The following is a 12,843-nucleotide window of genomic DNA, read 5'->3' as shown; positions in this document are numbered from 1 at the left end:
CAACAAAGCGTCTTGGGAGACGGGAATTTTAAAAGTTTAAACAGGTCAGGGGATATGAAGGGTCGTCTTTGCACCGACATGTGACACCAGGATCATCTTCCAGCTGCATTAAAACATTATTCTGAGAGTTTTAATAGTCGAGAGCTTTTGGCCGTGAAGTGGAGAAACCGCATCGCTGCAGATGTTCTGAACAGTAGAGCGCCAGCGGATGATCTCCACGATTGGTTATTTGTTCAGATTGAAATCTCTTCTTCTGACATCGAGCGACACGTCCGCGTCACTAAACTTCAGACCAGCTGTTGTGTTCAGCGCAGTGTTCTCGTCTGCTGCTCGACGCAGAGCTTCCTGCGACCCGGGACCTTCAAGGATTCAACATTTTTACTTCGATGCATCTGGAAGGTTTTTTAAGCGAGCTGCCATCACCTGCAGCATGCAGCACGAACACCCCCACTGACAGTGCCTGGGGTGTCTGTCGGGGCGTTCCCGGACCACAGACTGCCCGCAGTGGTAGATGCACGCAGACCGCACCCGAGCGCATCGGATCCTAAATTTGCGATTAAAGGAAACTCTCAGGTGTGATCAGGACTGAGGAAGTGCTTCGCTCATCATCATTCTGTCTCTAGAAATGGTCATCATCACACTGGTCAGACCTGCTGGGTTACCTGCTCCAGTTAACCTGAAACCAGTTAAATACCCACTGTAAGGATCAGAAACCAGAGCTCCCAGCACAGTGAAACACATGTTTCACCATCAAACTGATCAAAGTCAGCCACTTGTACTGACGGCAGGAACGCTGCTCTACTCTGTTGGGCGATCGTGGCTCAAGAGTTGGGAGTTCGTCTTGTAATCGGAAGGTTGCCGGTTCGAGCCCCGGCTCGGACAGTCTCGGTCGTTGTGTCCTTGGGCAAGACACTTCACCCGTTGCCTACTGGTGTTGGCCAGAAGGGCTGATGGCGCAATATGGCAGCCTGGCTTCTGTCAGTCTGCCCCAGGGCAGCTGTGGCTACAACTGTAGCTGCCTCCACCAGTGTGTGAATGGGTGGATGACTGGGTGTGTAAAGCGCTTTGGGGTCCCTAGAGGGGACTAGTAAAAGCGCTATACAAATACAGGCCATTTACCATTTGAAGCAGCTTCGGTAACAACCAATGAGAGTGAAGAACAGTGCTGATTGGCTGGCTGTGGACTAGGAAATACACTAGAGCAGGGTTGGGCAACCTCGGCCTCCGGGTCGTGTACGGCTGGCGAGACCAAAGCAATGAAATGTTTGTATTTTACATACGCACGAATAAATCGAACATACACGGCTGCGTATGTCTGAGTCAAAATCAGGTGACGTACGCCATCACAGGATCGCCGCAGATGATGAAGAGTCGTGGCAGCCGTCAAGAAAGCGAAGGTGGACGCTGCGTAGTCCAGGAAATGGACTAATGACGTTTTCTTTGAAGTGAAAGGCGAGCGAGCCGATGTCCAGCGCCATTGCAGCTCGAAACGTGACGAGCGGCGAGAACAAATGCGCTCTCGACTCAACATGAACGCTCTTCGTTGGAGTTTGAGAGCTCAACGAGCGGCTTTCACGCGATCACAGACGGACGGCGAGGATATGACGCGTGCACGTTTTGTAGTGAGTGCGTCGTCACGAAGCTCAAACCTCACGAGGCTTAGTAACACGGCAGCTGTAGACTTTTGTTGGTCTCTCTTTGGTTTGTGTTAACGGTATGACCCTCAGAGAACAGGGGCTCGACCTCTGACCCCTTAGCTTTGAGTTAGGGTTTGGTCAGCTCAGCATCAGGAGCACCGTGTTCGCTGATTCGCTGATTCACGTGATTTTTCTGGTGGCGAACAGAAAAAAGCTTTTTTCGGCTAACAGCAGCGAGTGAAGCCGCTGACTTTGTGACGGGTGGTGCAGCGTGTGGGTGGCGCTAAAGCAACATTCATACAGACACACCCACGCGTCCGGCCGCTTGGACACATGAGTGTAAAAATATAACGTCTGCGTAAACGTACTGATCATGTAAGACTCATACAGAAGCTTCTGCACGTCGAGATGCAGCTGGAGTTATGAAGACCGACAGCGACGACAAAACGACAACAACGTAGAAATCACAGGGACCTCCAACGCCCCGCTTCCTGCTGCGAGTCCTAGCTGTCACTGTGGAAGGGGCGGGGCCTGCAACGCCTTAGCCCACAGCTTTGTGTTTCCCGCCGCAGCAGCGGCAGGCCACGCCGCAGCGGTAGCACGCCCTGAGGGGGGCGTAGCAGCACATGCAGGGAGCCAGCAGCGACAGGCCCACCAGCGCCGTCCAGCGCAGGCAGAAACGCTCGTCGGTGGTGTCGCAGGAGCACGGGTCTGAGTAATCCCCCTCTGGATCGGACATGCAGTGGTACAGAAGGCTGTCCGCGCACCACATGAAGGTCACGCGCCGGATGCACGTCTGAATGGGGTCGGGCGCCTCGTGGCAGCGGCCCCGCCCGTTGTCCTCTTGATCGAACATGTCCTGACAGTAAACGCAGCGCGAGCGCTCTGCGTCCTCCTTCCGCAGTTTGCCTTTGAGCTCCGGGGCTCGCGGCTGCACCGTCAGCACCGCCCTGTGGCCGCCGCCCATCTCCAGGCAGCTGGGTTTTCTGTCGCAGCTCAGAGGATACGGGTAGGCGTAGTCGCGTTTGGCCGGCTCGCTCTTGGTAAAGTGCACGCAAGTGTCCGGGTTGTGGAGCTGGGCGAGTTTGTCGCGTGAGGAGTTGGCGTGGCGGTAGTCCTCGTAGCCGGTGAGCCAGGTCCGCTCGCGGGGGTTGATGCGTACGACCTCCTCGTCCTCCAACTGGAAGCTGACGTGACGAGGAAACATATGCACCGCCTGCAGGAGGAGGTGGAGCGTGTTTAAAGGCGGCGTAGGATAAAGCGGTGTTTGTCTGTCACATCAGCAGCACAGTCGCTTTATCATTCTGACCAATTAGAAACGAGACTCTCGCTCTTACCGTACTCACCTGGTCCAGGAAGTAGTGCTCAGTGGGCCGATGCTGCTCATACAAATGTCCCAGGATGCAGTGGTGCCGGCGGGGTTCACAGAAGGTGGGCGGGGTGAGCGTGCGCATCGCTGGCTCTCTCTTCTGGGACGAGTTGGACGAGCTGTCGGTGGCAGTCTGGAGGAGAAAAGGAGAAAAGGTGTTTCCAGAGGAGGCGCTATGCAGCCTGATTAGCGAGGGAAAGTTTCCTGAATCACCATAGTAACTGTAGCATAGTAACACATCACCTGGACAGGAGCAGGTTAAGTTCAAAGGAGCACAGCGTTTTCATTCTTAGCATTCTCGGCATGTCTTATATCTTCAGTTCAATTCAGATTTATTTATATATATCATCAAATCACAGCATGAGTTAATGACTCAGTGCAGAGAGGTCTGTTAACACACGGAGAGAAGAAGAAACACCCAGTGCACCTGTTGCAGCATAACTAAGGGAGGATCCAGGGTCACCTGGTCCAGCCCTAACTATATGCTTTAGCAAAAAGGAAAGTTTGAAGCCTGATCTTGAAAGTAGAGATAGTAGAGATTCTGGATTTAACAGGAAGCCAAAACAGGAGAAATCTGCTCTCTCTTTCTAGTCCCTGTCAGGACTCTTGCTGCAGCATTTTGGATCAGCTGAAGGCTTTTCAGGGAGTTTTTAGGACGTCCTGATAATAATGAATTACAGTCGTCCAGTCTGGAAGTAATAAATGCATGAACTAGATTTTCATGTCCACTGCAGCATATACATTCCATCCATCTGTAGGACAGGAAGCACTGTGACAGCTGGTGTTGGTCTACATGTCCACTGTCCTGCGAGCGCCTCCCAGTTGAGCTCTTTCCAAGAACTATTTTCCTTAAAAACACACCCATCCTCCGAACTGAAACGATCTGCAGCCACGCTCCTTCCTCTGAGGTCAGCGTTGTAAACCGGCTGCTCACTGACGGATTACTGAATCGTCTCCGGCATCCTGCAGAAACAATACGCCGCTTTCTTTAAAGATGGACAGACGGGACAGAAAGGTCAGGACCTGCAGAGAGTAACTGAAACCTCCGGGAATCAAAGCATGCACACCTCACACCTGTGTTACTGACAGAGCTCCAAGACTGGAAGCCCTCCTCGGTTTTGTTTATACCTGCATGAACTCGAGAGCTCGAGTCCACGGTGTCCACGCAGGTTTGCCTTTCAGCTCCTGGAGCAGGCAGGAGGGGTTTATGGGTGTTTGGCTGCTCTGAGCCTGGTTCTGCCGGAGCTTTCCTGTAAACGGGAGTTCTTCCTTCCCACCATCACCAGATTGCTTGTGCTGTATCTGTGACTAATCCAAACAGGATGGGGACATGTTCCTGGCCATAAACAGGAAACCCACCCCCTCCCGTCCATCACACTTTGCGAGGACATGCGTGTCCTCCCAGTCAGACAAAAATAAATATACCAGCTCCAGTGACTCCTCCACAGATCCTGCCACCATCACAGTGAAGGGCTGGAGGGTCACGTGACTCACCGTGAAGACGTCATCGTCGCCGAGCTCGGCCTCGTTCTGCAGCGTGGACGAGGACGTGGTCGACCCTGGAGTGAGACAGCAGAGAAGCTGATGAGCTACAACGTGAATGCAGATGGAGGCAGAGCTCAAGCTATCGCCACCTACCTTCGGTTAGGTCCTCCAAGGCCTTCCTCACGCCGCGATCAAAGGCGCGGGCATCGGCCGGGCTCTGGAAAGTCAGGCCACACTTCTTGTTGTCCACCTTCCAGTGGTGGAAAGTGGGCGTGGCCTTCGTGTAGACTAGATCCTTCTTTAAGAAGCACTCAAGAATCACCTGATGGTTTCAAAGACATCGGACAAAGAAGACAACAGCGTTATCGAGAAAGATGTCATGGCAGCAACGAGAAACACCGACAGCGTCAAAAGCGTCCTCTGACCTCAACGACTGAATCTAATAATGGAAAAAACTACTTTGGGTTCAAAGGAAAGGACCTCCACGTTCACAAATATTTTCTATCACTCCCTTAAACTGAAGCCAAACTCATCATCAAACCTTTGAGATACTGAAATCTTACAAAAGAACAATTTCTCCCATATTCCATAGTTCATCTCCCGAAAACCTTTCTGAAAATATGATGGAGGTGCAGCTGAGACGGTGGTCCGATTCCTTGGACCCGTTAGTCTGCTTGCATGTCAATCCCGCTTATTGGTTCTTGCACTTGTGCTACAATCAGCTGATTTCAGAGGAAAATAGGGGCGGTCTGCGTGGACGTGGACACTACTTTGATTTTTATTGGACTAAAGGACGAGATAATGAAGAAACAACCGCATTATGCTGCTAACACAAGCACCTGCACAGACAGCATGCTAGTGCTAAGCTAGCCGAGAGCCCAGAGTGATGTTAAAGCTGAACTTCAACAGTCTACCTGTTCATGTTTCTACAGTAGAATCACCATGACGACCGTGCTGGTTTCCATCTTTGCTTTGTGTTCATACCTAAACACTAAGAGAACGATCACGCGTGTCATTAGCAACTACCAACCTGTACATTTTATTTATTGTTTACTCTATTTAATATGTAAAATACACACACACACGTAGAAAAACATATTTAGTACACACATCCAGTAATGCATACACTCTTATATTGTACATATATTTATTACCATCCTTATATTTTGCTTGTTTTATGTTATTGTATTTTTTGCACACCTCTGTCGCTTGTGAAGCTCGCACACAAGAATTTCACTCGCATGTGCTGTACCGTGTAGCTGCACACGTGATGTGACAATAAAGGTGATTTGATTTAGCGCAGAGCAGCGTGTTGGTGTGTGGGGCTGTGACCTCATGTTGTTAAACTGTGATGATGACACAACGAGTTTCAGCACATTTTATGGAGAAATGCAGAAGTAATGAAGTAAAATACTGAGTTACTTTGAAGTACTCTGAGTAATTAATGACATTTCTTTGAGTAATGAGCCAACACTGAGGGAAATCCCTCCAACATGCACAAGCATGTGACCCACAGCAGAAGGTCTTTGATACGCTGCCGAGTCTCAAACAGGAGCCTGAGACATCTGCAGCGTGTCTCATATATCAGAGCGAAGCTGTGAATGCTCACGTTATATTATTAATAATAATAACAGAGTAAGCGGTATTTGTCTCCAGAGTCAGGGTCATGTGACGCCGTCCTCTGCAGGAGCTGAGTCCTGGTGCTGAGGGTGCGTGCCGAGGCTCGGGGCTCACCTGCTTGTCTTTAAGACGTTCTCCGTGGATCAGGAACGTGTTACGTCCCAGCAGCTCGGTCGGCAGCAGTCTGCACACGCCCACTCTGCTCAGGCAGCCGTCCTGCGCCAACCAGCCGCCGCTCGACTCGTCTCTGGTCATCACCACCGCTTTGACACGCACTATGTAACTATCACTGCAACAGAGAAACAGGAAGTCTGAGCTCTCCTCCTGTGAGGAGAGCCGCAGGTGGGAGATCACGTGACCAGACCGAACACACTCATCAGGACCGCTGTCCAATCAGAATGCATAACACCGATAGCACGGTGAATGTGAGCGGTGTTGGACAGCCTCTTTTCCTCTGCAGCGACACACAGATCAGACTCTTGCAGTCAGAGCAAATTCACGGAGGCGGGGCATGAAACCTGCCAGCGGCTAACCCCCCCCCCCCCCCCAAAAAAACCCCCCCAAAAAGCTAAAACTGAACACGGGGGCGGGATTAAGACGAAGAAAATCGAGACTCTCTCTCCTGCTTGGCTTTCTCCTACATCCTGTTTCCACGGTCACCGTGTCCCATCCGTCTCCATTGACAACAGGCTGTTGAGATCTGCTGCTGCCGACACACACACACACACACACACACACACACACACACACACACACACACACACACAGGTTTTCTCTGCTTTGTGATTCAGCCTGCCTGTCAAACTGATGGTGTGTGTGTGTGTGTGTGTGTGTGTGTGTGTGTGTGTGTGTGTGTGTGTGTGTGTGTGTGTGTGTGTGTGTGTGTGTGTGTGTGTGTGTTACTGCTGGCAAAGCAGTGATGACTCATGCTCACACACACACACTGGATTTCGGTCCCTCACCGACTGATTCTCCATTTTCAGACACTTTCCCCGCTTGAAGGGACGGCGCCAGGGATGCACAACCTCATTCTGCACAGGACGTTAACCTGCAGCTGCTGTCACTGCTAACATCAACCACCGTGCAAGATGGGGTGAGGATGATCATGAGCAAGGTGGTGGGAGGAGCTTGTTAATGAAGACAGCGGGGACCACCGTCACCAAGACCACCGATCTGTCGTATCGGTGAAACAGAAACACAACTACGAGCCAAAGAACACGCAAATCAATTGATGATGTTTTTCTGGATGTTTGTTTGATGGTCTTCTTTCTCTCTCCATTAAAATGAAAGTGCCATAAAAACGAGTCTGTTTCTTACTTTGTAAGTGAACAAACTTACAAATTCAAACGCTGAGCAGCGCGACGAGGTGCCAAAGTCTTTGGCTCAGACTGTCAGGTCACAGCTGACTGAAGGCGTCAGCTCGCTGTTGGCTGGTTTGGAGCATCAGTTGATAAAAAAACAGTCCCTCACTTTGGTGAAACGGGGAAGAATCTCAGAGCTAAACAGCAGGACTGAAGGTTTGAGCATGACACTATCACAGACAAGAGGACAGCACTCTATCGGAGGATCAATACATCAAGCTTTCCTGATAGCCTCGACTGATAGCGACCCACATCTGCACATCAAGCTGGCATCTACACCACCCAGAACCAGGAAGGTACACACCTTCGTGTCTTCTGTTTGCCGTCAAACACGTTTCCACTGACTGAGCCCAAAGTAGCCCAGATGAGACCCGAACGAGCCGACTGTCGTCCCTGAGAACGTCGCTGATCATCGAACATCAGGGTGCAATCAGGAAACGTCCTGTCAGAAGAAGGCTGTGTGGTCATGACCTCAGAGTAGGTCTCCAAGGAGACACGGCCCGTGCCAACATTTCAGAGCAAAGGCTGGAGAAAGGTCAAAGGTCATCATTAGTAACACACGAGTATTTTTATTTCACACCACTTTGCTGCCTGTCTGCACTCTTCACCTGTCTCAGGTAAACCACGGCCATCACAGGTGACCCCGCCCACCAGCCACACTTCCAGACCCACTACCAGCCTCGTCCTCTGGGCCACTCGGACTGTTAACAGAACCGCAGGCCGACATCTTCACTGAAGTAACAATAACACGCCTGACTGAGTGTGACGTGGTTAACTGTCAACAGGGGTTTTAATCTGAAAGTGCTCTGCCTGCACCTGCCCAACTTCCTGTTTTATGGACATGGTCAGAGCTGCCGTCCTCTCTTCATCATCATCATCATCATCATCACAGCTTTCCTTTCTAATGTTACCAAGTTATTAACAACTTTTTCAAACTCCATCTCGTCTACGTCACATGATGATGTTAGCAGGAGGAGACTCAACCCTCGCCGTGCGAGGCTAAATCACTGACGCTTGATTACTTGCTGTGGCTAGCTGTGTCTCCATACCAAGCTCGGCTACTACCTGATCAGGTGAAATAAGAGCAGCTTTCAGCAACAACAGCAGACTGCAGTAAAAGTAATAATTACACGTATTACTTGACAGGCGAGGAGCTTTGTGACCGCGCTGTCTGCGGTGAAAGATGCTTTACTTTTATATGTTTTTGTTTATGTCCATCTGACTTGCTTTCCAGCAAGTTCAGGTCCACCCCAGTGTCGGCTCCCAGTTGGCTTCCCTGATAAACCTCCCGAACATCCTCAGCACGATTCAAACCAAAGAGCCAAGCTGGGTTTGTCTCAGTTGGGTTCAAACAGCAGTGGTTTGTTTGTACTATGAAACACTGCAGATGGTTCTGGAGGGATTACAGGAAGTTACTACTCGCTCTAAACACCAAAAGAGACAGAGCCTGTTTGTTCCAGCAGAAACTCGTTCCCTCACTCTTCACCTTCCAGTCAGCTCCATCAGCTAGCATCAAACTGAAAGCTGCTATGTGGTTGGACGACTACCAAGATGAAGGATTTAGGAGCTTGTGAATGATCGAGGAGGCGTAATGAGCACAGACACAGTCAGAATACGAGCGCCGGACATCCTTCAGCCTTCTGTTTCATATTCAGGGTCTGACTGTTCTCCATCAGGTGGGTGGATGTGGCACCTGATTGGTCAAAGCCGTGAGCGTTATGCTGTTCTTTTGTCTCAGAGGAAAATGAGTGGCTCTCTTATTTTGAAAATCTGATTGTTACCCAGCTTGCTCCAGCTCTTTCCTCACCGGCTGGACGGACAGCAGGACACTGTTGTAGCAGAACTCAGTCCCAGCTAGCTTCTCGTTCCTGCTGGACTGCAGTCCAGGATCAGTTGTGGAGGGTCACTCTGGGTCTACCAGCTGCAGGAGACGCCGATGCCCGACAGCGGGGCCACAGACTGATTACAGGGTGAGTTTACTGCATTACAGCGAAGCAGCGCTTATCTTGCTGCCACGCTGTAATGCTTGCTTCATGGCACTGCGGTGGTGTCGGCCAACAGACAGTTTACAGTCCTCCAAAACCCCAACAGCGTGTAGCTGGGCTGTGCGCAATGCGAATGTTGATTGGCTACAAGTGGCGGGGAAAGGAGGTAGAGAAGCACGAAAACCATGAAAAACAGCACGCCAAGCTCAGACCTGCAGACTCTGCAGCTCATTGGATGACGGGACACCGAGGTGGACACCGCCCCCACCTGGCAGCACAGCTGCTCGACCTGTACGGATCAGCACAAAACTTGCGTTAAGGCAGTAAATGAATCACAGGGCTGTAAAAGGGACCAATCACATTTGGCTCCGCCCTCCAAAAGGTCAAAAGTCAGACCAATTGGAGCAGCAGAGTTGTGCTGCACCTGTGAGCACAAACCATTAGCTCGTGACGGTTTTATCAAATATGAGCCCCCCACCACACACAAACACCACCCTGATGTTGGGCACACTGTGGGTGGCTCACAGTGATCCTGTGTGTGTGTGTGCGCGCGCGTGTGTGAAATCAGCGAGCCTCGGAGTCACACTGAGCCACCCTGCGCCTGCCCAGATGAGGCTGAGCACGTGCAGCCTCTGAGGATGACTCATGTGATGATGGAGGAGCTGCTGAGCTCCTGCAGGAGGTTCACGTTCAGCTCCCTCTGAGGAGGAGGACGAAGATGAGCCCGTTTGTTCTCGTGGGTACTCACTCGTCCGGGCGCGTGTCCTCGCTCATGTTTCCCATTTCACCTCCGGTCATAAGGAGCTCCCACCGCGGCAGCGCGCGCGGTGCTCATGTTTCCTCAGCAGGAGCAGCGCCCGGTCCTCCCCCGCTCCCTCCGCGCCTCCTCGGCGTTAATCCCGGTGAGTGTTCCCCCCCAACACCTCCTCCTCCCAGTCCTCAATCAGTGGAGCTCATCCAGTCTCCTTCACCTCCTCCACCTCCGCCTTTTTTGCCTCCTCCGTCACCTCCTCCCCCACCGGAGCGGGCTGGAATGCGGTGACCGAAAATGGAGCGCTGGTGTCGGTGCGGATGGCCCCGGACGAGCCCCATCTCCTCATTTCTCCATGTTGGATTCAGAGTCAGACGGAGAGGAGCGGGAGGGGGCGGGGGAGGGGTGACGTCAGACCCGAAGGACTGCAGAGTCACGTGGCGTCACCGTATAATAATAATAATAATAATAATCGTTTAGATGTTTTATGTGTTTAACGGTCTGTTTCAGTTCTTTCCTTGTTTTAAATGCAGATATTTCATTTTAAAAGCTGAGTTACTCTTCAAAATAAGAGCCCCAGTCTGCTTCCAGCCTGTAGGCACATTAATAGAAGTCTGTGCTCCAGTCCCACCAGGTGGCCGAACTGTGCAACTGCAGCGTTGTGTGTGTTAATGAGGTTTAATCTGGAGCTGATTAATGAAGCAAGCGCTGAAGCGCCAAACCTGCAGTTCCTCTGACGTCCAGCAGAGGCAGCAGTGAGTCGGTCCTCATAGACTCCATGTTAAAACAAACATGTTTACAGCCTGATACTCAAACTGTTTCGTCTCTGTAAAACATTTCTACCTTCATAACACCTAAGGATGTTTTTACAACTCACCCGTTTCTATTATTAGGGGCGTGGCTTCTTTGACTCACAGGTGAATGGTGACACAGGCGGCTGTCTGCTGGCTTCACCTGAGCTGGACCGTGTTTGTGGTGTTGGAGCATTTTTAAAGACACCATGTGACCAATAACATGGCTGCTGTGAGGTTACTGTGCTAACAGAGCGTCCGGGGAGGCGGAGCTCCAGTTTGGGTACTCAGAGATTTGGGTGGATGAATCCACAGTTTTCACAGTTCCAGGAACATATTTCTGGGCTAACAGGCAGCTGTGTGATCTTTGCAGCACATTTCTGTTTTTAATAGCTCTAAAAATATAAATTCATTTAATAAAAGCAGCTCGATCATTGTAAAATAATAATGGATTGGATTTATATAGCGCTTTTCAAGGCACCCAAAGCGCTTTACAATGCCACTATTCAGTCACTCTCACATTCACACACTGGTGGAGGCAGCTACAGTTGTAGCCACAGCTGCCCTGGGACAGACTGACAGAAGCGAGGCTGCCATATCGCGCCATCGGCCCCTCTGGCCAACACCAGTAGGCAAGTAGGGTAAAGTGTCTTGCCCAAGGACACAACGACCAGGACAGAGAGCCCGGGGATCGAACCGGCGACCTTCCGGTTACAGATACGCTTCCCAACCCCCTGAGCCACGGTCGCCCTTATAGTTCACAGATGAATGTATTATTTTTTATTTTTATTCTGAATAAACATCCGTTTTAAACCCGACTGAGGAGAACGTGAGTGTTTGGTAGGGTGGTCGGAAATAAACGAAGCTGTGAGGACGGACGGCGAACAGCAGAGGGCGCAGTGGACCAGCAGATGAAGCTTAGGGTTGCTTTGTTTTGACGCATGCTCAATCATCCAGGTAAATAAATCCAAAAGTTTGAATGCGTTCACCTGGACGTTTCGTCATCATCACGTCACTCTTCAGAGTCAGCTGACTGCAGGTTTCCGCCGTGTAAACAGGACAACTGGGATTTCTTTAGTTTTAAACTTAAAACGTTTTAATGACGTCAGAACGTCACACAGGCAGCAGGCCCCGCGCGCAAAGGCTGACGTCAGTAGAGTCGCGTACGTGTAAGGGGAAGGAAGGTGCACGATGTGTTTGAGGAAAACTTTCACCTCAGAACTGCTCCGGTGACGCGCGTCCCCGTGTCTGTTTGACAGCCGCGGGCACGCGCAGGAAATCTGCTCCTTTAAGTGGGGGGGGGGAGCGGCCCTCCCTCCTCCCCCTGCTCGGCCTCCTCGCGGAGCTGCGATGGGGATTTGAAGGCTCGGAGCTCCGCGGGCGGCTCGGCGTCACCTCAGCGCCGCTTTGGAGTCACCGGATCGGACCGGCCGCTCACCGATCCGCCGCTCGGTCTGCTGGAGCCGGAGGCGCGGAGCAGGACCGCGTGTGTCCGCGGAGGGACCCCGCTCCTGCTCGGGCTTGCGCTGTTAGGCTCGCGGACGGGATTCGGGATCCGGTACCGGGACTTGGATGCGAGTTTGGCCCCGCGGGAGGCAGCGGGAGCCCGCGAGGAGAGCCGGGGCCGATGGCGCAACGGGTGGGTATAAACGGAGCGCGGAGGCACGCGCTGCTTTCAAGAAAACCCCGCGCGACGCTTTTCATCAAAGTCGCCGAAAAACAAAGAAAAAGTTTCAGAAACTAAAAAACTTTCACCGCGAGAAACGTGACCGTGGAAAAGGTCACGAGGAAATAAAAATACCGTTTTTGTTTCATGACGTGAACGCCGTTTTATTTTTACACAG

General features: G+C 51.5%; 2 protein-coding genes across 11 annotated transcripts in view; one reads left to right on the top strand and one right to left on the bottom strand.

Moving 5' to 3' along the window:
• Positions 1–1,418: 1,418 nt before the first annotated feature.
• On the bottom strand, positions 1,419–10,614 carry spred2a (sprouty related EVH1 domain containing 2a). Of its 6 annotated transcripts, none has more exons than XM_085408204.1 (7): positions 9,254–10,614; positions 7,777–7,997; positions 6,226–6,400; positions 4,645–4,813; positions 4,501–4,565; positions 2,975–3,139; positions 1,419–2,853 (listed from the first exon to the last, which is right to left on the bottom strand). In XM_085408204.1, exons 2-7 carry the CDS (start codon positions 7,938–7,940, stop codon positions 2,179–2,181), a joined length of 1,413 nt encoding a protein of 470 aa, XP_085264330.1. In that variant the 5' UTR covers positions 7,941–7,997; positions 9,254–10,614; the 3' UTR covers positions 1,419–2,178. The 6 variants fall into 6 exon arrangements, with proteins under 6 accessions (XP_085264330.1, XP_085264332.1, XP_085264333.1 ...); XM_085408206.1 differs by having other exon boundaries at positions 10,206–10,614; XM_085408207.1 differs by having other exon boundaries at positions 2,984–3,139; positions 7,777–10,609.
• Positions 10,615–12,162: 1,548 nt separating this feature from the next.
• meis1a (Meis homeobox 1 a) overlaps positions 12,163–12,843 on the top strand; it is a 31,799-nt gene continuing 31,118 nt past the window's right edge. For 3 of the 5 annotated variants that reach the window (XM_085408220.1, XM_085408219.1, XM_085408217.1), the window contains exon 1: positions 12,165–12,638. In XM_085408220.1, the coding sequence (XP_085264346.1) occupies positions 12,627–12,638 (12 nt within the window). In that variant the 5' untranslated portion in view covers positions 12,165–12,626. Of the gene's footprint in view, positions 12,639–12,843 lie in introns of all 5 variants that reach the window. The other 2 variants (XM_085408222.1, XM_085408221.1) reach the window with 2 other exon arrangements.

The sequence above is a fragment of the Rhamphochromis longiceps genome, linkage group LG6, assembly GCF_057381845.1.
Source record: "Rhamphochromis longiceps isolate RC_006_pf linkage group LG6, R_longiceps_female_GT1.1, whole genome shotgun sequence".
Lineage (NCBI taxonomy): Eukaryota > Metazoa > Chordata > Actinopteri > Cichliformes > Cichlidae > Rhamphochromis > Rhamphochromis longiceps.
The sequence above is the reverse complement of the archived record's forward strand: the minus strand, read 5'-3'. Positions and strand labels throughout refer to the sequence as shown.